Source organism: Microcaecilia unicolor, chromosome 2 (assembly GCF_901765095.1).
Source record: "Microcaecilia unicolor chromosome 2, aMicUni1.1, whole genome shotgun sequence".
Classification (NCBI taxonomy): Eukaryota; Metazoa; Chordata; class Amphibia; order Gymnophiona; family Siphonopidae; genus Microcaecilia; species Microcaecilia unicolor.
In genome coordinates, this window is record NC_044032.1 from 63,736,759 (window position 1) to 63,761,329 (window position 24,571).

General features: G+C 42.0%; 1 protein-coding gene across 3 annotated transcripts in view; it reads left to right on the plus strand.

The window, feature by feature from the left end:
• The window catches only part of ZNF532 (zinc finger protein 532), a 238,197-nt gene that overhangs the window by 176,118 nt on the left and 37,508 nt on the right, over positions 1-24,571 (plus strand). For all 3 annotated transcript variants that reach the window (XM_030192992.1, XM_030192994.1, XM_030192993.1), the window contains one exon: positions 17,765-17,927. In XM_030192992.1, the coding sequence (XP_030048852.1) occupies positions 17,765-17,927 (163 nt within the window). The remainder of the gene's footprint in view (positions 1-17,764; positions 17,928-24,571) is intronic.

Sequence of the window (24,571 nt, forward strand, 5' to 3'; positions counted from 1 at the left end):
CCTGTCAGACTGTCATTGGAATGTTTTTATGTTTCACTTCTATATTCTGATGTCTCTCAACGTTTGCTGATTCCTGTCATGAAGAAGAAGGTATTGCCTTAGAAAGCTAATCAAGAAATGTATTCTAAGTCCAATAAAAAAAAAGTATCATCTTATTTTCTTGCCTATGTTTTGTTTTATTTCTATTTATTACCAGTTGAAAGTAGAATGTGAGATAATAATTCAATGTTGTTATGATGATAATAATAATGTGCTGGGATTTATTCATAAGGGATTACTTATAAGACAAATTAAAGTAATACTTGCACTTTTCTCATCTTTGAAGCAGGGGCGTATCTGCGTGGGGCCTCAGGGGCCTGGGCCCCCGCAGATTTTGCCCTGGACCCCCCTACCGCCATCAACCCTCCCCCGCTGCCGTTCTTACTTTTGCTGGCGGGGGACCCCAACCCCCGCCAGCCGAGGTCTGCTTCCACCTGCCGCTGCCGTAAAAACTTCTTCTTCAGCCGGCGGGGGACCCCAAACCCCCGCCAGCCGCCCCGCGGTGTTTAAAATTCATCTTCGGCCTCCGTGGCCGTGCTGCTGTGATAGGCGCTGTTGAAATCCACTTCGGAGTCTGACGTCGTTGTACGTTGTACGTGCTGCGACGTCAGACTCCGAAGTGGATTTCAACAGCGCCTATCACAGCAGCACGGCCACGGAGGCCGAAGATGAATTTTAAACACCGCGGGGCGGCTGGCGGGGGTTTGGGGTCCCCCGCCAGCTGAAGAAGAAGTTTTTACGGCAGCGGCAGGTGGAAGCAGACCTCGGCTGGCGGGGGTTGGGGTCCCCCGCCAGCAAAAGTAAGAACGGCAGCGGGGGAGGGTTGGCGGCAGGAGGGGGGTGGAGAGAGTCATTGGTGGCGGTGGGGGCTCGGCGGCGGCGGCGGGGGGGGGGGCTAAAATGTGCCCCCTCCCTCTGGCTCTGGCCCCCCCTACCGCCGGAGTCCAGATACGCCCCTGCTTTGAAGGCATTTATTTATTGGTGTGCTGCTGTAGCTTGGAACCCCATATTTCAAAACTAATATGGAGAAATTGGTAAAAATCAAAATCAAAGTGGCAAATATTATCATAAGCTTTGATGGTATGATCTGGGGGGAAACTTGGAATTGTTTATTTAACTTAATGAGTGCAGCCTGAGCAGTGGCTTGCTGTCAGTATTCAAACCTATAAAAGGTTTCTAAAAAGAATGGGATCAGCAAGGCCAGAACTAGAGTTCCAAATGTTAGAGACTATGCTGGCCACCCCAGGACTGGAACTTGGTATTTCAGTGCATGAAACATTATCTAGGCCACCCCTCTCAGTACTGTTTAAAGTGGAAGTGTGAGTGTATGAGGGGGGGAGGGGGGGCAAAGGACCCATTTAGTGTTTCTTGGTCTAGTTGTCAAACTGCCTAGTTCCAGTCATGGTGCTGAGTACTTTTTCATTTCCACTAAGAATAGGGAATAAAACTAATAGGGTAGATGATCAGAACAATTAAATCAGGCAGAAGAGGCGCCTGCTTGGTTAAATCACGGTGAATGAGTCATTCCAATATTTACCGTGGCACTTAACTGCTTTGTGCCGCTCAAAATTTGATGTGACTGCTGCAACACTATTCTGGTAGTGCTGGGATGGTCCATGGATGGAGTTGGGGCAGTGCCAGGATTTACCCCTTTAGAAGAGATGCTTAGTTCTAACTGGGTAAGTGCTCAGATGAAATTTAGGAACATCAAAAAGGATGTCCTAACTCAATCCAAACGCTTACCCAAATACCGGTCTGAATATTGCTGATACTTGGATAAGTTCCAGTAGCACCTATGGTGCCTTTCAAAATGTTTATCACCACCAGATGAATATTGGGAGAGAGCAGTCTTAAATTACAATGGGAGCACTGGAACCAGTTATCTTGGGAGGTTTAGAAATCTCCATGGAGATGTTTCAGTAAGGGCCCCTTTTACAATGGTGTGCTAGCATTTTTAGCATGCGCTAAAACTTATTGCACACTGTGTAGATGGCCATGGTAATATTATGGGCATGTACATGGTTAGCTCATGCTAAAAACGCTAGTGCACCTTTCTGAAAGACTTCCTAAATTAAAGACATATCTGTTGGGAATGTGCACGTAAAAAAATGTCAATTTGATTTGCAACTCATTTTCGGATTTGTTTTTCTTTTTTTTTTTCAATTTTCTCGCTTTTTATGTTAATAAAGGCTTTGTAAATATGTTAGAACTTTTTAAAGCATGGAACTGACTATGCACATCAGAGGTGGATCAATTTGTATTGTATAAACAGCAGACTTGTTGTAAATCACTTCAGACAGGCTTAGTTTAAGGATACGATCTAGATTATTTTTTTAAAATTTTTAAAAATGATAAATATTTTATAGGTTACTGCATGTTTAATCAGTTTTGCATTCTTGTTACGGCACATGCCTAAAGGAACTGAATGAGTGCTAATGAATGCACATCTTTACTGTTTGTTATGGTTTAGTACCTGAATGGAGTGCAAAAAAATGCATTAAAGACTCTTTCAACCCTGTCTTTCAATTATTCAACAACTTAAAGAGGGAAGCAAACATTCAAGCTCTTTCTTAGAAACATTTTTTTTGTTTTCAGACTGCTATAAATATACAATAAAATTATTAAGCCACTGTGCCTCTTTGACATTAATGCAATAGCATGGTTACTAATTATTTGCACAGTTGTTTAAAGAACCAGATATAGTAATTATGATGTAGGATACAATTTCACTTTGTCAGAGCACCAGGTTCTTTTTCTCTTTCTTTAATTGATGTACAGACTCTCAGTATAAGTAAATTTTGTTTTTTCAGATTTGTTGTGGGTCCAATTTAATTTTTATTTATTTAAAGGGATTTGTTAACTGTGGTTATGAAGAGATTCCCCTAAGAAGGTGCACAGCAGGTACAGCTTAACATAAAACTTCCAATTTTGTTAAACAGCATAACAATAGTGAAATGATCAAACATATGCATAAGTAGCTCTCTGGTCACTGTACTGTACTCTCCTAGTTTATTATTGATAGGCTGTGTCTTTGAGCAGGGACTGTCTTTTGTGTATGATGTACAGCGCTGCGTATGCCTTGTAGCGCTATAGAAATGATAAAGTAGTAGGCTGTGGCTCCTAGCTTATAGATTCAGCCTTAATTTAATTCTGGAATTTATAATCCACTTACCCCCTCCCCTTTAACAAAACCGCTCTAGTGGCTGCCAGTGCAGTAATGCAGACACAGCCCACTCATGAATGGGCTGTGTTGGCATTATCACACGACTTTGTAAAAAGGGGGGGGGGGGGGGGGGTAACCATCAAGTTCAAGGCGGAGGACAGAGGATAATCACACATTGTAAGCAGGCACTATCTTTGTCCCTTGAGGACTCACAATCTCTGTTTTCTTACCTGAGGCAATAGAGGGTTAAGGGGGTCTTTTACGTAGGTGCACTGATCTTGGTTCATACAAGCCTAATGCATCCTGTTAAAAACAAGATGGATTCTACAGCCTCTGACCTGAACACCTCTGTGTTAGCAAGATCCAGCTTTTCAGCTTGTGGAAAATCACTGGCAGGCATGATTCATTCCAAAGACATTCTGTGTTGCAATCACCTCTTTGTCTCCCTGAGAAGCTGAAAGGGGAGTGAGGCCATGACTCCAGAAAGCCTGGTTAGAAACAGAGATGCAGACCAGAAAGTTGCCATTTTCAAGGTCACAAAACAAAGGACTCTTCTTGCCCATGCAGTGAGCTGGACAGGATCAGGATTGGTTCACTGCTGTCACCCGACGGAGAGGTACTAAGAAAGCGGGAACTGAAGAGAGGAAGTTAGTCGGAGATCATCAGACAGTTGGAACTGGCAAGAAGACAGGAGAGACCTGAAAAACCCAACAAGGTTAGAAGGCTCGAAGGGAGCAAGAGACTGTGTTGTTCTAACCTTGTGAACTGCATATCTGGTGGAAATACCGATTGGTTCAGCTATACCAGCACGGAGTGACTGTGACCCTGCTTCCTGCAGAGACCCTGCACTATATCTGAGACTGAGACTCGCTGGGAAGACAGCTAGAGTCTAAGAAGAAATCTGCACTTATCTCCTTGAGAGGCTTCCTTGGGGACAGCATGGTGAGATGACAGTGATTTCCTTTCTACGGTCTGGGATTAGTGATTGGTGTTATCTAAGCAACGACTGGTTACGTCATGACTCATGATCAGGGAGTAAGCTGTTAACGGTGTATTTTCATAAGAAACTGTAGTTTTAGTGTTACTAATCGGGTTGTGCAATTGTCTGGTTTTCTAGTGAGAATCATTGTGTATAGTCTTTAGTCAGTAGCAATCTAGTTCTCTGTTATTATTATCAGCAAATTATATATATATATATGTATATATATATATTTTTTGCATTTTGCTAAGCCTTATGCAGAGTTATTCTATATTTGTACATCTCCTTTATAATAAATATAATATATATCAGCTGGCTTTGGTTTCGCTTTTTTTTTTTTTTTATTTATCTTTATTAAATGTCAATTATACATTTACATAAAATAAATGCCAGAAAATGAAATACAATTATTCCAAAGTAAATAACAGGAAAATAGCCTTTAAATTCGTCCATATATTAAGTCCAAGATATAAGGAAATTGTTTAAAGAGAATTAACTCAATATTTAGCAAAAAGAAATATTATGAGAGGCTAGAGCACATTTGCCAGCCAGCGGTTTCAGCTATCCGTTGGAGCAGTCAAAGGCCGCTCAACTGTATCACTTTCCTTACGGGAAATAAATTGTACCAATTTAACTGGATCGAAAAATACATAGTTAACCAAATTCAAGGAAATAAGACATCTACAGGAAAATTTTAAGGAAAAAGTTCCTCCCAGCGCTAAAGTACGCGACCTCAGCGCGAGGAATTCTTTTCTCTGTCTCTGTGTGGATCTACTTAAATCCGGGTAGACCTATATCCTCGACCCATAAAATTGTTGAGCCATATTTCTGAAGTAGAGCCTCAGAACGTTATTTCTATCAGACTTGAAGGCGAAGGTTACTAATAAAGTAGTACGTTCAGAAATAACCTCCAAAGAGGTTTCCAGTAAATCAGTAAGGTTTTGAGATACATTTGGTGCAGAAGGTAGTTTCAAGCCAGTAATATAATATGCCTTTATTATTGGGGAAATAAATCAGTTGGAATTCCCAAAACTTCCAAAAAGTATTTTCTCAGCATTTCTATTAGCAGGTATCATTGGCAACTTTGGAAAGTTCAGGAATCTCAAATTGTTCCGCCTTAACTGATTCTCTAGATATTCAGTCTTCTTCTGAACTTTATCCATATCTACAATCAAAGTTCCAGAACATACTTGGAACTTTTTAATCTCAAAATTGTTTAACTCACATTTTTCTTCTACTGTCTTCACCCTCTCATCTACTGTCTGATGTTGAAGTTTTATTTCAGCTACTTAAGCTTTAAGTAGGTTCGTGGATTGTTGCACAGTCGAGGACAGAGCCTGAATTGCTTCCAACAGGGTTTCCAACGTAACAACGGCTGGTCTCTCAAATCCACCAGAGATCATCACGGGAGTTGCCAGTATAGGGGAAGCCTGGGGAAATATTCCATTCAGACTTCATCCAGTTGGTAAGTTTTCCGGCGTGGATGATCCCGCTGGGCCCCCTGTAGATGCGGACAAAGTCAGCAGCAACTCTCTTTGCGGGACAATCCCCCCGACGGGTCTCGGCGGCGCCGTCTGTTGAGGCGGGCTCAAAGACACCGTCTCAGAGCTAAGGTCTCCAGGAAAACCCGGAGATCCAACCAAGGTCGGCAAAAGTGTTCTCTGTGTTGGGGCGCAAAACGCCTCCATCGTGGTCTGTCGCGTAGCTAGAACAAGACCTGAGCTGGAGGGGGCTTTAGCCCCTGTCTTCCCCTTTCTTTTCCCCATAAATTCGGGGGTCGGAAAGCAAGCTCAGTGAAGATCAGTGGAGGGGTAAGAGCGCTCACAGCACACCTCCTCTCACGGACGCCATCTTGGTCCTCCTCTGGTTTCGTTTTCTAACGGCAAGTTTGCCTAGGTGCCAAAAGCAAGGTCCTACCTTCCCCTAGACAGAGTAAGGAATATTTGCTTGGGCAGAGTTCTGCACCATAGGGCCTTGGCTAAATCTGTTGGGAGTTGTTTTCCTATAAGAATTATTTAGATTAGTCTACCTACAGAGGTAAACGGATAAGGGAAACAAGTAATACACTGAGCCATTGGCCAGAACATAAGAAGAATGCCAGAGAGGAAGGAAGTTCATGGTACTAGCTCAGACTCAAGGATCCAGGGAAGAGACCAGAGAGGCCGGAGGCTGGAACCCCCCTATGGAGCTAAAAGTGCTTTGTCTGGAAAGTGGTGTGACTTCCCAGAAAGAGCTCAAGAGAAATACTCTAATGGGCAATGCCATATCATGAAGGTAATGAACCTCACTCCTAAGCCAGAGTATGTGGGGAGTATGATCTCAATCTCTTAAATTTACTGCTGATACTTACTATGGTTCTTGCATTGTGCCAAAGACAGCTTCCTTCTGGAGTTCATAATATGTAACATGTATAGGCAATCTATTAAGATGTGCTTTTAATCAAGCCTGTGGCTCACAAAATGATGGTAAATATTTTTGTATCTTTTTGCCACATACTCCTGTACAGATGTAGAGGCCTAAGGTTCTGCATTCATTAGATGGCAGACATTTCTACTGGCTCTACTGAAGTATTATATTCTGACCTGTTTATATTCTTACAGTTTATAGAATAGGGATGAGCTTTCCTGGCTAGTGAGATAGGGAAACCATATCCTATGGTCATCTGAGTCTTTGGCTTGCTAAGTTACTGTAACACCAAGGAGCATATCTGGGGCTGTCTAACTCAGCACCCCAGAAGGAGAAGGAGTCTTTGGTTGGATAAGCTGCTGTATCACTGCTAAGAGAAGAGTGAAGGGGTAAGAGAAAGTATGCCTCTTTGGAGCCCAAAAAAGCAGTAGAGAGCACCCAGTCTTGGAAAAGGAGAGAATACAGAGTATGTTTCCTAGATCTGTGATGGAATCAGAAGCTGCCAAGGTATTGCCCTTGTGACCATATCTGAGTTCTATGATGTATTCAGGGGAAGGAGTTAGAGAGGAGGGGTTCTCTAGCCAAAAAGGAGAGTCCAGCTCTAACAGCTTGCTATTTTTCGGCTCTGCCATTATTTCAGTAAATCCTTGGTTCCAAACAATATATTTCCTGTACTGATTTATTGGAAAGGGGAAGGTGTGGAGTAGATTTTGGTGTCAACAGCTTCCCAGTTTTACTGGTCCTGACCTGGAACCCAGATCAAATTCCCAGAGCGTGAAGCCTACTAGCCAGTGTCACCTTCCTGAAGTTGTGTCCCAAGTCTGCCATACAGCAGAAAATAGTAACTGTAAAGATCCTGCAACCCAGTAGAGATTGCAGAAAAGCGAGACAATGTGTGGGATGTTATAAATGAAAACTGATTGAGTGGATAAGAAAAGCTGTTTGTTTAAATATCAGTTCAAAGGGCCCTTTTACTAAGCTGCATCAATTTTGAGTTATCGCATGGCCCTTGCAGTAATTTCATTTTTGACGCACATCCGATACGCGCACCAGAAAATATTTTTTGGCATTTTACGCACATAGACAATTACCGCCTGGTTACTGTGTGAGACCTTACCGCTAGGTCAATGGCTGTCGGTAAGGTCTCAGACCCAAAATGGACGCGCGGCAATTTTCATTTTGCCGCATGCCCATTTTCGGCAAAAATTTTTAAAAGACATTTTTTACAGGTGCACTGAAAAGTGATTCTGCGCGTGCCCAAAACACGCATCTGCACTACAGTAGACCATTTTTCAGTGCGCCTTTGTAAAAGGGCCCCCAAGAGTTTTCAAAGTCATCAGTCTTCTTGCCTGATCCTATTCCAATGGTGCTTGTTTAATATACGCTGGTTGGAATGATTCTTAAAGTTGTCCTTATCAACTGGAAGGATGTCACCCAAATTGATTATGAGGAGGAGGGTAGTAGGGGTGGACCAAAAAGACCTCCAGCAGCTGAAGGAAAGTAAAATCTTGTTTATTATCAAAAGCACAGGTGCTTTTGACAACAAATTTTTACTTTCCATCGGCTGCTGGTCTTTTTGGTCCACCCTACTAACCTCCTCCTCTTGCTCTTTATCCATAGGGGTTTGTTTCCTGCTCTCTTGATTATAACACTTGGTAGAAAACAGTATATCTCATGCTAATATATGAGTGAGTTGCTGCAGAACGATCAAATTGTATTAGGACATAAAAACAAGTTGTGCCCTGTTTGGTTGTAAATAGTGTCTACAGTTCATTAGCTTTTTCTCTTTGCTGTTTTGTTTCTTTTTGTTGTTCTTTCTTTAAAGTAAATTCAATAAATACATTTGAATTGTAAGTAATTGTAAATATTTGCTGAGCTAGCTTCTAAAAGGGTAATCAGGGCAAGCCCAAGCATTCTGCAAGATTGTTTGTTGTGACAATTCAACACAAGATACATGGCTTGAATCCAGTAGAAAATGCATTGCTAAAATCCAGGTTCATGTTAGATTAAAAAAAAAAAAAGTGGCAAGGTCTTACAGTAACGGAACAAAAAAAAAGAGCAAGACCAATGGAAATTAAAACAACTTAATTTAGTTAAAGGTTCAAAATACCTATCATAAAAAAATATTTTGTTTTAATTTCCTTTGGTCTTACTCTTTTACTTTTTCTTAGAATCCAGGCTCTCAAGATGCAGCTGCATGTACACATTCTCCTTGACTCCCTCTGGTTTTATCTTTTCTTTAGGACCAGCAATGGGTCAGGTTTTCAGGATATCCTTGATCAATATACATGAAAGAGATTTGCAGGCTCACTAGTCCCACTGCATGCAAATCTTTCATGCATATTCATTAGGAGTATACTGAAATCCTGACCTGTTTGGTTGCCTCGAAGGGTGGGAGTGAAAACCACAGTTCTTCTGAATAGCTGTTAGGACTTCTTAACATTTAAGTCACCTCTGTAGCCAAACTTCGGTGATCTGTGTCACTCTGACCTTTTTCTTCTCCTTGATATTGCAGAGGAATGCATTTTCTCCTAAATTATGCCTGGGTAGCACTGGGAATTGCTGAATGAACAAACACAGGGTGTGGGCTAAAAACTCCCTAGTGTCCTGGCACAGAATGCTTTTCTTTAAGTCAATACAAAAACATTACTCTTTCCAACAAGGAACAAAGAAAGTGATTAAAAAAAAAGTTCACTGTCTTAACCTGATAGAAAAAAAAAGAGTGATGGATGTTTTGAATGTCATCTTTTTAAATAAACTGCAAAGCAATTCTTGCATTCATGTTAAAGTTGCTTCTATATATGGAAACCTTTTGACCTCCCCTCACTGCCAATCCTAATCACTGAAAGGAGCTGCTGCCTGTCAGAAAATTGATAGCCAAAGGCTTAACTCATTTTTTAAATGAAACAAAAAGGCCACAGGAGAAAACAGGTTTCTCTATGAACTATTCCTGTCTTATCAGAATAGTCTATGGGTTTATTGCTTTGAATTCCTAGAATGATTTTTTTGCAAATACTTGAGTTTGCCTTAATATATTTGACTGCAGCATTCGATACAATCAATCATCAGTTATTATTACAGAGACTGGCAAGTCTATTACTTGCTGGGTATTTACTTAGATATCTTCATTTTTGACAGATAGATACCAAACAGTATTCTGGGAAGGATAAGAATCAGATGTTGTATCGTCAACACACATGGTTCGGTTTTATCACCATTATTGTTTTAACTTATAACTAAGATTATAGATAGTTTTGGACTGTCTTGCCATTTGTTTGCTGATGATACTCGGTTATAGATGGAGGTTGATGAGCACCAGGGTTTTAAAAAAATATATAAGAACATAAGAATAGGCATACTGGGTCAGATCGATGGTCCATCTAGCCCAGTATCCTGTTTACAGCAGTGGCCAATCCAGGTCACAAGTACCTGGCAGAATCCCAAAAAGTAGCAAGATTCCATGCTACAGATCCCAGAGCAAGCTGTGGCTTCCCCCTTATCTATCTCAATATCAGACTATGGACCTTTCCTCCAGGAACTTGTCCAAACCTTTTTAAACTTGGATGTGCTAACTGTTGTAACCATATGTTCTGGCAACAAGTTCCAGAGTTTAACTATTCATTGGGTGAAAAAATATATCTTATTCATTTTAAAAGAATTTACATGTAACTTCACTGAGTGTTCACTAGTCTTTGTACTCTTTGAAAGAGTGAAAACGGATTCACTTTTACCCATTCTACACCACTCAGGATTTTGTAGACCTCTATCATATCCCTTCTTAATCATCTCTTTTCCAAGCTGTTTTACCTTTCACCTTTACATATGTGTTTACAAGAAGTATCACTTTGATTTTGAAAGGCTGAATTTAATGCTTAACTTGGAGAAGTCACATTATGCATGGATCACCAGGATTCAGAAAATGTTAACTATCCCCCTCTCTTTCTGGTTACATTTTGAAAGAAACAGAGGTTGTTAAAAATTTAGGTGTGTGGTTAGATAAGGCTTTGACTTTGAATTACTAGATTGTACCTATTGTTTGTGCCTCATTTGCCAGTTTACATCATCTTCAGTAGCTTCAATATTTATTGGATCTAAAAGATTTGGCCATGTTGATTGATACACATGTTACATTGCACTTCAAATTGTAACAGTCTTTATTGTAGCATTCCAAAATACTAATTGAAGAGACTATAGTGCAGAATATGGCTGCTAGTCTGTTGAAGAAGAAAAGAGCTTATGATCATAAATCTGGTTTTGGCGGAACTTAATTAGTTGCCAATTGAATATCTCATTCATTGTAAACTATTTTGTTTATAATGTCCTTTGAATTTTAAAGACCCTACACATCTGAGGACTTTGTTGTGTAGATATGATCCTTTATCCGCCCATCTTCTTTCCTCCTCGAAATGCACCACCTGTTCCTCTGACCCCACCCCCCCAACTTACTTAACACCATCTCTCCTACTGTCACCCCCCCCCCCCCATCTGTCATATCCTCAACCTCTCTCTCTCCACTGGAACTGTCCCTGACACCTTCAAGCATGCTGTAGTCACACCACTCCTCAAAATCACTTGACCCTACCTGTCCCTCCAACTACCGCCCCATTTCCCTCCTACCCTTCCTCTCCAAGATACTTGAACGCGCCGTTCACAGCTGTTGCCTTGATTTTCTCTCCTCTCATGCCATCCTCGATCCGCTTCAATCCAGCTTTCGCCCCCTACACTCGACAGAAACGGCACTATCTAAAATCTGCAATGACCTGTTCCTTGCCAAATCCAAAGGTCACTACTCCATCCTCATCCTCCTCAACCTATCCGCTGCTTTTGACACTGTCAATCACAATTTACTTCTTGCTACACTGTCCTCATTTGGGTTCCAGGGCTCTGTCCTCTCCTGGTTCTCCTCTTATCTCTCCCACTGTACCTTCAGAGTACACTCTCATGGTTCGTCCTCCACCCCCATCCCGCTCTCTGTTGCAGTTCCTCAGGGATCTGTCCTTGGACCCCTTCTTTTTTCAATGTACACCTCTTTCCTGGGCTCCCTGATTTCATCTCATAGTTTCCAATATCATCTTTATGCTGACGACACCCAGCTTTACCTCTCCAAACCAGACATCACTGCCGAAACCCAGGCCAAAGTATCGGCCTGCTTATCCGACATTGCTGCCTGGATGTCCAACCGCCACCTGAAACTGAACATGGCCAAGACCGAGCTTATTGTCTTCCCACCCAAACCCACTTCCCCTCTCCCTCCACTCTCTATCTCAGTTGATAACACCCTCATTGTCCCCGTCTCATCTGCCCGCAACCTCGGAGTCATCTTCGACTCCTCCCTCTCCTTCTCTGCGCATATCCAGCAGATAGCCAAGACCTGTCGTTTCTTCCTCTACAACATTAACAAAATTTGCCCTTTCCTCTCTGAGCACACCACCCGAACTCTCATCCACTCTCTCATTACCTCTCGCCTTGACTACTGCAACCTACTCCTCACTGGCCTCCCACTTAGCCATTTATCCCCCCTTCAGTCCGTTCAGAACTCGGCTGCACGTCTTATCTTCCTCCTGGACCGATATACTCATATCACCCCTCTCCTCAAGTCACTTCACTGGCTTCCAATCAGGTACCACATACAGTTCAAGCTTCTCATACTAACCTACAAATGCACTCGGTCTGCAGCCCCTCCTTACCTCTCTACTCTCATCTCCCCTTACATTCCTACCCGTAATCTCCGCTCTCAAGACAAATCCCTCCTCTCAGTACCCTTCTCCACCACCGCCAACTCCAGGCTCCGGCCTTTCTGCCTCGCCTCATCCCATGCTTGGAATAAACTCCCTGAGCCCATGTGCCAGGCCCCCTCCCTGCCCATCTTCAAATCCTTGCTCAAAGCCCACCTCTTCAATGTCGCCTTCGGCACCTAACCACTTTACCTCTATTCAGGAAATCTTGACTGCCCCAACTTGACATTTCGTCCTTTAGATTGTAAGCTCCTTTGAGCAGGGACTGTCCTTCTTGTTAAACTGTGCAGCGCTGCGTAACCCTAGTAGCGCTCTAGAAATGTTAAGTAGTAGTAGTACTGTAAGAATATGTTCTTCACAGCAGGCTTTACCTGCAGTACTGACCTTGTATGGTGTTGGGCCCCAGGCTATGGAATTCACTGCCGCTGAAGTTGAGTTGTGAAAACTATTATCCAGTTTTTTAAAAGAAACTGAATACATGCCAGTCAATATTCAAGTTGGCATTTTTTTAAACACTGACAGCCGAGGATGGAATTAGTCCTGGATATTCAATACTGGGCTATATTTGGCCATCAGCACTGAAAGTTCGGTTCTAATTCCTAGTGAGCTGGTCACCAAAGCCTATAGGGGTCCCAGCCGATATTCAGTAGGACCTGAATAAGTAGAGTCCCCATATTTGATCTCCCCTTCTCCCCCTGCCTACAGACCTCCAACACTTCCCCCCTCCCCAAGCCCCAGAAGCCCCAGTGGTCTAGTAGTCCTTGGGACAGAAGTGACACCCACTCACTTCTGCCCCTCATGGTTCCTCCTTGAAAATGGCCACCATGACCTCTACTGGTAGTCTCACGGTTCTGTTGCTAGTACTGAAAGATTACCGCTAGAGGTCACAGCAGCCATTTTCAAGGAGGAACCATGAGGGACAGGAGTGAGTGGGGTTTCCTCCTGCCCTGAGGACCACTAGACCACCAGAAACAGTAAGTAGGCCTGAGGGGGCCTTTTGGGGCTAAGGGGGTGCACAGAGGAATGGAGGCCCTTGAAGTGGCAGAAAGGGAGATCAGAAATCCTTGGGGGATGGGAGGGGAGATAAGAAGTGCTCTAGGACATAAGAACATAGTAGCCATACTGGGTCAGACCAATGGTCTATCTAGCCCAGTATCCTGTTTTCCAAACAGGGGCCAAGCCAGGTCACAACTACTGGGCAGGAACCCAAATCATGGCAACACTCCATACTACAAATCCAAAGGCAAGCAGTTGCTTCCTATGTCTGTCTCAATAGTAGACTATAGACTTTTCCTCCAGGAATTTGTCCAAACCTTTTTTAAACCCGGATACGCTTAACTGCTGTTACCACATCCTCTGGCAAATATTCGTTGAGTGAAAAAAATATTTCCTCCTTTTTGTTTTAAAAATATTTCCATGTAACTTCCCTAGTCTTTACAATTTTGGAACGAGTGAAAAAGGCAAGGAGACACTCGACACCCCTCTAGCCCACAATTGACACTTGTGCAGGTGCTGGCTGATATTCAGTGCCAACAATCGCATAGTTAAGTGATTTAAGTTATGACTTTTATGTGGTCCTGCTTGGTAATTTAGCTGTGCGGGCACTGGCACTGAATATAGCCAGCACCCACACAGCTGCCAGCACCTCCCCAACTCTGCCCTCAGAATGCCCCTCTCAAGTCCCACTTTTTAAAATGGCTGATCAGAGCTGATATTCAATGGCACTACCCGGTAAGTGCTGCTGAATATTAGCAGCAAGTCAGCGTGATTTAAGCAGGCAGGAGCCTCATCTACCCATTTAAATCATTTTGAATATTGACCAGATGTGTTTTTGTGAAGGCTTTCAGTTAAGATGGAATCAGTGTTGTGAGTGGTCTTTAAGTGGAAAAGGGGATAAATAGTTCAATGAAAAGGTTTTGATTAGATGTAACCTGTCTGAGATGATTGAAATGGGGGGTTTATTTGTTAAATCAATTTTGAATTTATTGTAGCACACTGGGCTTTTTGGTAATGCTTGATATCATGTCACGTAAAGTAAGGAAATAACTTGAGTTTCTGATTTGTGGTAATAAATGGAAAACCCTGATCATCAGGCACGCCGATGACATCACTGGACTGGGACACAGACAAGGCCAGTTACAGCTATGTCCCTTTGCATGCAGCAGGACTTGTGCTTTTGCTCTTACAATCTGCTTCTTTGAGCAGCTCTGCCAGCAGAACTAGGAGTCTGGTTTAAAATTCTGGAAGGAGTCAGAGAGAGAATTACCAGACAAGCAGAAATTCTATAAGGTTGCTGCCTGCAAGGGATTCAGAATCTCATCTGCCAATGGTTCAGAAGTATTCCAGTTTTTTGTTTTTGTTGTGGGTTTTTTTTTTTTTTTTTTTTTTACTGAAGAAAGAATCTGCATCAAGGTATCGATATGAGGAAAGCCAGGGTAGGTCTCTTTCCAAGAAGTACCTTTGCTAAATGTGATTGATGAAGAAATCCCTACTTTGTTTTGATTGACAGTGACTTCCTTATGGACTGTATTGACTTTTGTTTTTCTATACAGTGTGGACTGCACCAGACACACCATACTGTTTGTCAGTTTATTTGCATGAGGTACCACAGTAAATTGTTTAATTTTAGAGAATTCTGATCTAGAATGATTTTATTATTTATCTGTGGTTTACTGGCAAATGACAGGTGACGTTCCACAAGCCTAAGAATCCTAATAGTCAATCTTTCCCTTTGCAAAGAAAGAAGCCAGGAGATGGCTTGTCAGGTGGCTCTTCAGCTCCCTGAAGAGTTCTTGTGTCAGTTCACAGAATGGACCAGAGGCGACAACATGCTCAAAATCAACTACAATTTTCTCTTTTTCACATTCTTCTTTTCATAGTCTTGTAAAAGAGTAATCCAAGGAACTAGAGCGTTACTGAACTGTTATTAGTTCAGTAAGGTTTTGTTGTGAGTATTGAATATCTCTCTATAGGCTAATTTGACTCAGAAAAAAGTAAGTAGAATGACCTCCACAAGTTTATATAGCAAGTTAGAGGCCAACTCAAACTGCTTTTTTTCAGTTTCGGCTGAAACCGAAACTGCTACCGAACTGTCTAACCGCTGTCAGCTGAAGCCGAAACTGCAGTCAAAACTTATCCCCTGGTTTCGGCTGAAACCAAAAACTAAAGTTTGGTTGTGTAAATGTGAACCAATGAGGCCCACTGAGGATTGTCAGATCTTGCAGTTCAAAGCATTCTGCTAAACTCTCAGGAGATAATTACCCTTCAGTCCCAGGAGCTGCAAGCACAGGCTGACATCTGGGAGAGTCATTTTAACAAGGACTTATTAACAAGTCTGCCACATTTAGGTTCCCAAGTCAATGCACTGCAGATGTACTTAAATATCCTCTGAGAGACCTTTTTGAGAGCGTGTAAAAAATACAAAAAAGAACCATGATTGCCAGCTTTTTATTCTTACACAAGTAATAAGAGAAAGTATCATTGAGATGTTTCCCGTTTTGCATTTACTTAAAGGACAAGCATGATATAGATTCTTACTAAAAAAGGGTAAAGCAGTCCAGACACTGGTCTACACTGCGGACATTAAACCAGCCTGATGCACAAGCCAGAATACAAAAGCACATTGTTATTACTGAATGCAAGGACTATAAATCGTGCCTAAAAAATCAGTGTAAAAACAAACACTTAAGCACTGTTTCTATAAGCCATGCCTAAAGTTAGGCACTGTTTATAGAATAGTGCTTAAGCGCAGGGGTCGCATGTAAATTTAGGTGCGTCCATTTGCACCAATGAAAATGTGTGAATGCCCTGCCTAAATTTACGCACAGAACCCCATTATTCTATAATTGTAACTCGAATCCACACCCATACTCCACCCCAAAACACCCATGACCTCCAATTTCTATGCCCCGTTTTCCGGGACAGACATAAAATTTAGGCACGGGTTAAGCAGCTAAATTTTTGCAGTACATATTAATTGAGTTCAGTGAGCAGCAATATTTGCTTTTTAAAAAGCCAGTTATTGACAGTAATTGGCTTGTTATTCAGTTAAATTGCACATGCAATTTATGTCAACTTTTATAGAATTAGGGGGTATATGCTCTGAAAAATTATAGTCAAGAGCAATAAATTTCTCAAATTATTTTCTAATTTATAAACTTCATTTTATTTCCTTACTAACACTATAAGCTGACCAGTACTTGTGCTTGAAAACAATCTCTGCAGATTCCTTTCTCACAGAATCTAGCTTCTGCACATCACAAGTTTGATTTAACTGCTGCTTTTTCATCATACCCAACAGAGCCTGGAGATTCTTTAGAATCGCCCAAATAGTATCCCAGCCAGAATACAAATAATAATTGAAATAATGAAAGGTGATATTTTATCTCAAAACAGAATAGCCTCTACGCAGATGGACCTCAGCTAAGGAAAACTAAAACTAAAAGCCAAAGTGCTTTTACCAAAGTGCTGCTGAAAATGAGCAGTGAGCCCCAAACAGGCGATTTAACTGGCCAGGAGCCATTTCTGACTGGTTAAATCACTTTGAATATCGACTCCATTGTCTCATTGCATATAAAATGGGACTTGTACTAAAATAACATGAATTAGTAGTAACATAACTTGTCTTAATATAACCCATGTAGAAATTAGGTTTAATAGAAGGTAGTTTGTGTGTTAGTGAAGCGCTGACATTTTGATTTGTGTGATTTTCTTATCAAATACTTGATGTCATGTTGTGAGACAGACCAGAAGGGGGGGGGGGGGGGGGGGAGAGTTTTATGAGAAGGAAAATATCAGTGGGTGGGTGTTTCCTTGGCTGTCGGAGGGGGTTATGTGATGTCCATCAGGGTGAGCAGATCACACATGACAGAGAGGTGAAGGATTTGGAGAGTTCTGTAACCTCTGTCAGTATGAAGAGACCACAGGTGACAGAGGTGTATGGGAGCTGTGAGAGGCTGTAAGGGTGGACAGAGCTTAGCGATGAAGGAGATCTTTGAGAGATTTAAGGAAAGTTGAATTCACTGAGGTTTTGTAGTAGTTGCTGAGGGAAAGGGAGGAGAATATACCCTTTAATACCTTTTCTCCTTGGGTAGAGGCATCAGGGCGCCAGAGATATATAAAGGGGGAGAACGATAGAGCTGGCCCCAGTGGGGGGCATCTGTCAGGTGAGCCCCCCCCCCCCCCCCCCCCCCACTGAATCCAGGGAACACTCCAGAGGAGGTGTTACATTAATGGTAGCCCATACTGATAACTTCTCCCCTTAGTTGGATTGGATGTTTTACTCTTAAATCAGCACCTATTTGAATTAATGTTTATTTCTTCAATGTTTTTTTTTGTAGGTCTGAAAAACTATTCATTTCACTCTTTTCCATTGCTTGAAATAAATATGTAAGGTTAGCTCTTTTTAAAAAACTGAATTGACTTAAGTATTTTTCTTTGCAGAGTAATATATAAATGTTCCATGTGTGACACAGTGTTCACTTTGCAACCCTTGCTGTATCGCCACTTTGACCAACATATTGAAAACCAGAAGGTGTCTGTTTTCAAGTGTCCAGACTGTTCTCTTCTGTATGCACAAAAGCAGCTGATGATGGATCATATCAAGGTTTGTCAAACTTCTGCTTATTCAGAATCTTTAAAATGATGCACCAGGTACCTAAACTATTTGTGAAAAAGGCTGAGAGTAGTGTGTTGTTTGTTTTTATTATTTCACTTTCTTTACCGCCTTTTCTCCAATACTGACAATTCAGAAGATATTATGAAAGAACAGGGGAAGTGAAAGGAAAAGGGGGGATAGTATGAGTGTATTTGGAATAGGAAACCAAACAATAAAATATCATTCCCAATAATACCTCTGGTATACTAACAATCAAATAATAACAACAAGCCAGGGCGTGCAGTATCAAAAGTCAAGAAGGACATGAGAAAATATCTCAATAACAATATATATATTATCCAGTTCACAAAATGTATATATTATCCAATTCAATGGAAACAGTATGGCTATATTATAAGTATATCAAGGAGAAATTCTCTGAGTAATAACTCACCCAAGCAGAATACCACCTTACGGTCAAAGGCGCTTCCTAGAGGGTGGATACGTTTCTCAATCATTGAAAATCTCCTGGTTATAAGAGTTTTTCTTCTATATTATAAGGTAGGGCACCCCATGTGCTCCCGATAATTTTATATATATCAAGCCATTCACTGTATACAACAATAAGTAACTGAAAAGGACAATTTTAACAATATTACTTCTACTCAAAAACTATCACCATTAAAACATTCACAGTGAATTTCAGCCTTACCCTTGTGGATAAAGGTGAGCCGGTTGATATTGAGGGGCATAATCAAACGGCGCCGGCGATCTATTTTGGCAGCGCCGCAACAGCTGGCCGGAACCGTATTATCGAAAAAGATGGCCGGCCAACTTTTGTTTCGATAATACGGTTGGGGCCGGCCAAATGCCACAGATCGCCGGGTTTGAGATGGCCGACTTTGTTTTTCAGCGATAATGGAAACTGGAACCGGCCATCTCAAACCCGGCCAAATCCAAGGCATTTGGCCGTGGGAGGGGCCAGCATTCGTAGTGCACTGGTACTTCTGGATGTTTAGATCTTGCTGATCAGTTATGTTATGATTTACTTCTTCAGGAGTGCTGTATTTTGTGATACTGTTTTGAGAAATGTTCAAGAAAGACTTCATACAAATGAAAAAAGTCCTTGCCGTGCATTTTCCCTTGATGGCCGTCCCTGACATGCACTTCCCTTAATAGCCGTCTTTCTCTCCAAAAGTGCACTTCTCTTAATGGCTGTCTTTCTCCCTGAACAGGGAAATCAAAAGTTTTTGCACACTGCTTTTTTTGTAGTAACAGTGGGATTTGAACCAGCCACTTCTGCATTACAAGACCAGTGATGTAACCACTTGGCCACAGCTCCACTTACTTGGGTGTCCCTCCCTTTTGATTATACCCCTCCAGGTCTCTCTCAGCCACTCACAGACAGCTTAACACACTGTGATTGGCTGAGAGAGACCTGAAGGGTCATAACATAACTGATCAGCAAGATCCTTTTTTTTTTTTTTACGAGCTGGCCGACTGGCTTCCCCTCCTAGGAAGGAAATGTTTTAAATTTTTTTTTGGGTGGGAGGGGGTTGGTGACCACTGGAGGAGTATGGGGAGGACATGCCCGATTCCTTCCGGTGGTCATCTGGTCAGTTTGGGCATCTTTTTGAGACTTGGTCGTGAAAATAAATAGACCAAGTAAAACCGGCCAAATGCTCGTCATCGCCGGTTTTCTTTTTTCCATTATCAACTGAAGCCGGCCATCTCGTAAGCACGCCCACATCCCGCCTTCACTACCCTGCCGACATGCCCCCTTGAAGTTTAGCCGCCTCTGCGACGGAATGCCGGCGAGTGTGTCCAAAAATCGGCTTTCGATTATACCTATTTGTCCGGTTTTAGGAGATGGCCGGCCATCTCCCGATTTGTGTCGGAAGATCGCCGGCGATCTCTTTCGAAAATAAGCCTGATTGTGTATCTGGATTTTCAGAAAGCGTTTGACAAAGTACCTCATGAAAGACTCCAGAGTAAATTGGAGAGTCATGGGATAGGAGGTTGTGTTCTATTGTGGATTAAAAACTGGGTAACAGAGAGTAAGGTTAAATGGTCAGTATTCTCAATGGAGAAGGGTAGTTAGTGGGGTTCCCCAGGGGTTTGTGCTGGAACCGGTGCTTTTTAACATATTTATAAATGACCTAGAGATGGGAGTAACTAGTGTAATTAAATTTGCTGGTGACACAAAGTTATTCAAAGTCATTAAATCGCGGGAGGATTGTGAAAAATTACAAGAGGACCTTATAAGACTGGAAGACTGGGCATCTAAATGGCAGATGACGTTTAATGTGAGCAAGTGCAAAGTGATGCATGTGGGAAAGAGGAACCCAAATTATAGCTGCATCATTCAAGGTTCCACGTTAGGAGTCACAGACCAAGAAAGAGATCGAGGTGTCGTCGTTGATGATACGTTGAAATCTTCTGCTCAGTGTGCTGCTGCGGCTAAGAAAGCAAATAGAATGTTAGGTATTATTAGGAAAGGAATGGAAAACAAAAATGAGGATGTTATAATGCCTTTGTATCGCTCCATGGTACGACAGCACCTCAAATATTGTGTTCAATTCTGGTCACCGCATCTCAAAAAAGATGTGAAGGGGCATAATCGAACGGAAACGTCTATCTCCATGGGCGTTTATCTCCGAGAACGGGTCCGTATTTTCGAAAAACATGGACGTTTATCTTTTTTTGAGCTGGGCGTTTTTGTTTTTCAGCGATAATGGAAACCGAAAGCGCCCAGCTCAAAAACGAATAACTCTAAGACATTTATTCATGGGAGGGGCCAGGATTCGTAGTGCACTGGTCCCCCTCACATGCCAGGACACCAACCGGGCACCCTAGGGGGCACTTTTACAACAAAAAAAAGGTAAAACAGCTCCCAGGTGCATAGCACCCTTCCCTTGGGTGTTGAGCCCCCCAAATCCCCCTCAAACCCACTGCCCACAAGTCTACACCATTACTATAGCCCTAAGGGGTGAAGGGGGGCACCTACATGTGGGTACAGTGGGTTTGGGGAGCGGTTTGGAGGGCTCCCATTTACCAGCACAAGTGTAACAGGTTGGGGGGGGGATGGGCCTGGGTCCACCTGCCTGAAGTCCACTGCACCCCCTAATCACTGCTCCAGTGACCTGCATACTGCTGCCAGGGAGGTGGGTATGACATTTGAGGGTGAAAATAAAAATTTGTGAAACGGCATATTTTGTGGTGGGAGGGGGTTTGTGACCACTGGGGGAGTCAGGGGAGGTCATCCCCGATTCCCTCCAGTGGTCATCTGGTCATTTAGGGCACTTTTTGGGGCCATATTCGTGGAAAAACAGGGTCCAGGAAAAGTGCCCTAAATTCTCGCTAAAAACGCATATTTTTTTTTCCATTATCGGCGAAAGGCGCCCATCTCTGATCGCCCGATAACCACGCCCCAGTTCCGCATTCACCACGCCTTCGACACGCCCCCATCAACTTTGTCCGCATCCGCGACGGAGTGCAGTTGAAAACGTCCAAATTCAGCTTTCGATTATACCGCTTTATTCGTTTTTGTGAGATAAACGTCTATCTCCCGATTTGGGTCACAATATAGGCGTTTTTCTATTTCGATTATAAGCAGGATAGTGGAATTAGAAAAGGTACAGAGAAGGGTGACGAAAATGATAAAGGGGATGGGACGACTTCCCTATGAGGAAAGGCTAAAGTGGCTCGGGCTCTTCAGCTTAGTGAAAAGACGGCTGAGGGGAAATATGATAGAGGTCTATAAAATAATGAGTGGAGTTAAATGGGTAGATGTGAAGGGTCTGTTTACGCTTTCCAAAAATACTAGGACTAGGCGGCATGTGATGAAGCTACAATGTAGTAAAGTTAAAACAAATCAGAGAAAATTTTTCTTCACTCAAAGTTTAATTAAACTCTGGAATTCGTTGCCAGAGGATGCGGTTAGCTTAGTGGAGTTTTGGACGGCTTCCTAAAGAAAAAGTCCATAGACCATTATTAAATGGACTTTGAGAAAATCCACTATTTCTGGGATAAGCAGTGTAAGAATGTTTTGTACTTTTTTGGGATCTTGCCAGGTATTTGTGACCTGGATTGGCCACTGTTGGAAATAGAATGCTGGCCTTGATGGACCTTTGGTCTTTCTCAGTATGGCAATACTTATGTACTCTCAACTAAAAATTGGTGCATATACTTTCACCATTATTTCACTAAATAGCTAAGCAAGCAATTCTCACCATTGTTTACAACCTAAATATGATTCAAACAATGTTAACAATCTTTGCAATCTTTTAATATTCCAAACCACCTTAACAATTTTTGCTACTCATATTACTCATGTCTGAGATATTCCAACATATCCTCCATTTAGAGGGGCATTTTCGATATGATGGCTAAGTCCGACTTTAGATGTTTTGCAAATTCGAAAATACTGTTTCTAACAAATATTGAACGTTTTGTTCTTTGGACTTGTTTGCTGTGCATAAATCTGCAGATTCTTCTGGTCAGCTCTTTTTATTGTCTATTGAAAAGCCTCAAGTCGTTACCCTGGAAACATTATAGATGGCAATTGATAACATGGGGAAGGTTTTGTCTGGGTAAATTTAAACTTATGGAAGATGAAGTTATCTAGTCTATCTGGAACTGTTTTTGAACATTCAGTTTTTATTATCAGATCAAATAAAATGTTTGGATTCTTTGGAACTGAAGTCTACTAAGAGGGATACTTTGAAATAGCAATTGCAGAAGATAATTTAGTAATTCAAAAAAAGTAGAATCTATGCAAACTTTGTCCAGGATGAAGAATCTTCTTTTTTAAATTTTCCTAGAACATCTGGGCTGTCCACAAAAGAACTGTTGAAAAAATATATGGTGAACATTTTGGATATGTAACTTGATTCTCTCCCTTCTCTGACCAGGGTATATTATATTCCTATTTCTTTACTACTACTACTATTTAGCATTTCTATAGCGCTACAAGGCATATGCAGCGCTGCACAAACATAGAAGAAAGACAGTCCCTGCTCAAAGAGCTTACAATCTAATGGTGGTAGTATTGAATATTCTCTAGGAACAGATCTTCCTGTGTACAGTTTAAATGCATTTGGTACTTTTCTTGAATCTCCTCCTCTCTTGTCAGCTACTTTGATAGCTACATTTGCCCTGGAAACAGAAATGAATAATATTCAGTGCTGAGTATTACTGAATCATGGTTATTGCATTCAGGTATTGTACCTGCAGTGCTTTTCTTGTAGGAAAAAAGGTACCGGTACTCATTATGGATAACCTTAGGGGTGGGGTCACTATCTATGGCTCCACCCCTACAGTAGCCACACCCCTTTTACCAGCCATGGCGCATATAAATAGGCATCATTCAAAAATATTACAGCAGTATAGAAGACAGATAACCTATTTTTTTCCATTATAAATAATTTCTGTAAGCTGTTTACAGCTCCAGTATACCCAAAATGACACAAACCAAATTAGCATACAGACCAGGAATTAGGAGAACAGTCTTGCCAAATCTGAAACACAATATGTTATCAAAATCTCAGAACCTAACAAACAGATCCCTATTCAGACACTTGGCCTTGCAGTCACACATGCAGAACAGAGATAGCCCCTGTTCAAATTCTTCATAAATTAACCTGAAATGCTAAGAAGTTAGACTCTGCATGCAGCACAATACCAGAAAAACAGAAACACATTGCTATGCATTGCAAAATAAGACAGCAGATGTAAATTCTCAAATTAGACATATTCCAAACACTAAAATTAAAATAAAATGATTTTTTTCTACCTTTGTTATCTGGTGACTTTGTTTTTCTGATCATGTTGGTCCCAGTTTCTGATTCTGCTGCTCTCTATCTGTTCTCTTAACTCCATTTCCAGGGCTTCCTGTCCATTGGCTTTACTTTCCTCCTTTGTTCTTCATTTCTTGCCCTAAATCCATAAGTAAAAGCTGGGTCCTCCGTGGACTTGACTGGAGGAGGTATAGAGTAGATCAAGCTTTTGCCTATTTTCTCCATCCATGTGCAGTTTTCCCTTTCCTCATCTCCATCTATGTGCATCTTCTTCTTTCTCTTCCCTTCATCCATGTCCAGCATTTCTCCTATCTCCCATTCCTTATACATATGTCCAACATTTTCCCCTCCCCTCCATCCATGTGCATCTCCTTCCAGGCCAGGTGCCCTTGGCCTGGATTGGCCGCTGTCGTGGACAAGATGCTGGGCTCGATGGACCCTTGGTCTTTTCCCAGTATGGCATTACTTATGTACTTATGTACTCTCTCTTCCCTCTCCTCCATGCATGTCCAGCATTTCTTCTCTCTCCCCCCTCTATCCATGTTCACCTCACTTCCTCTCTTTTCCCACCCCTCTATCCATGTCCAGCAATTCTTCTCTCCCCCCTCCCCTACATTCATTTACAGCATTTCTCCTCTCTCCTCTCTCCTCCATCCATGTTCAGCATTTCTCCTGTCTCCCCTGTCCTCCCCTCCATCCATTTATATCCAGCAATTCTCCTCTCCTTCCAATGGTATGCTGGAGCCGGCTTGCAAGAGCCATTTGTTATGTTTTTCAGAATTTTGGGAGCCGGGTGTTAAAGTAGCTACTTTAAAAACCGACTCCCAAAATTTGGGCTTGGGTCCTCCTCCTGGA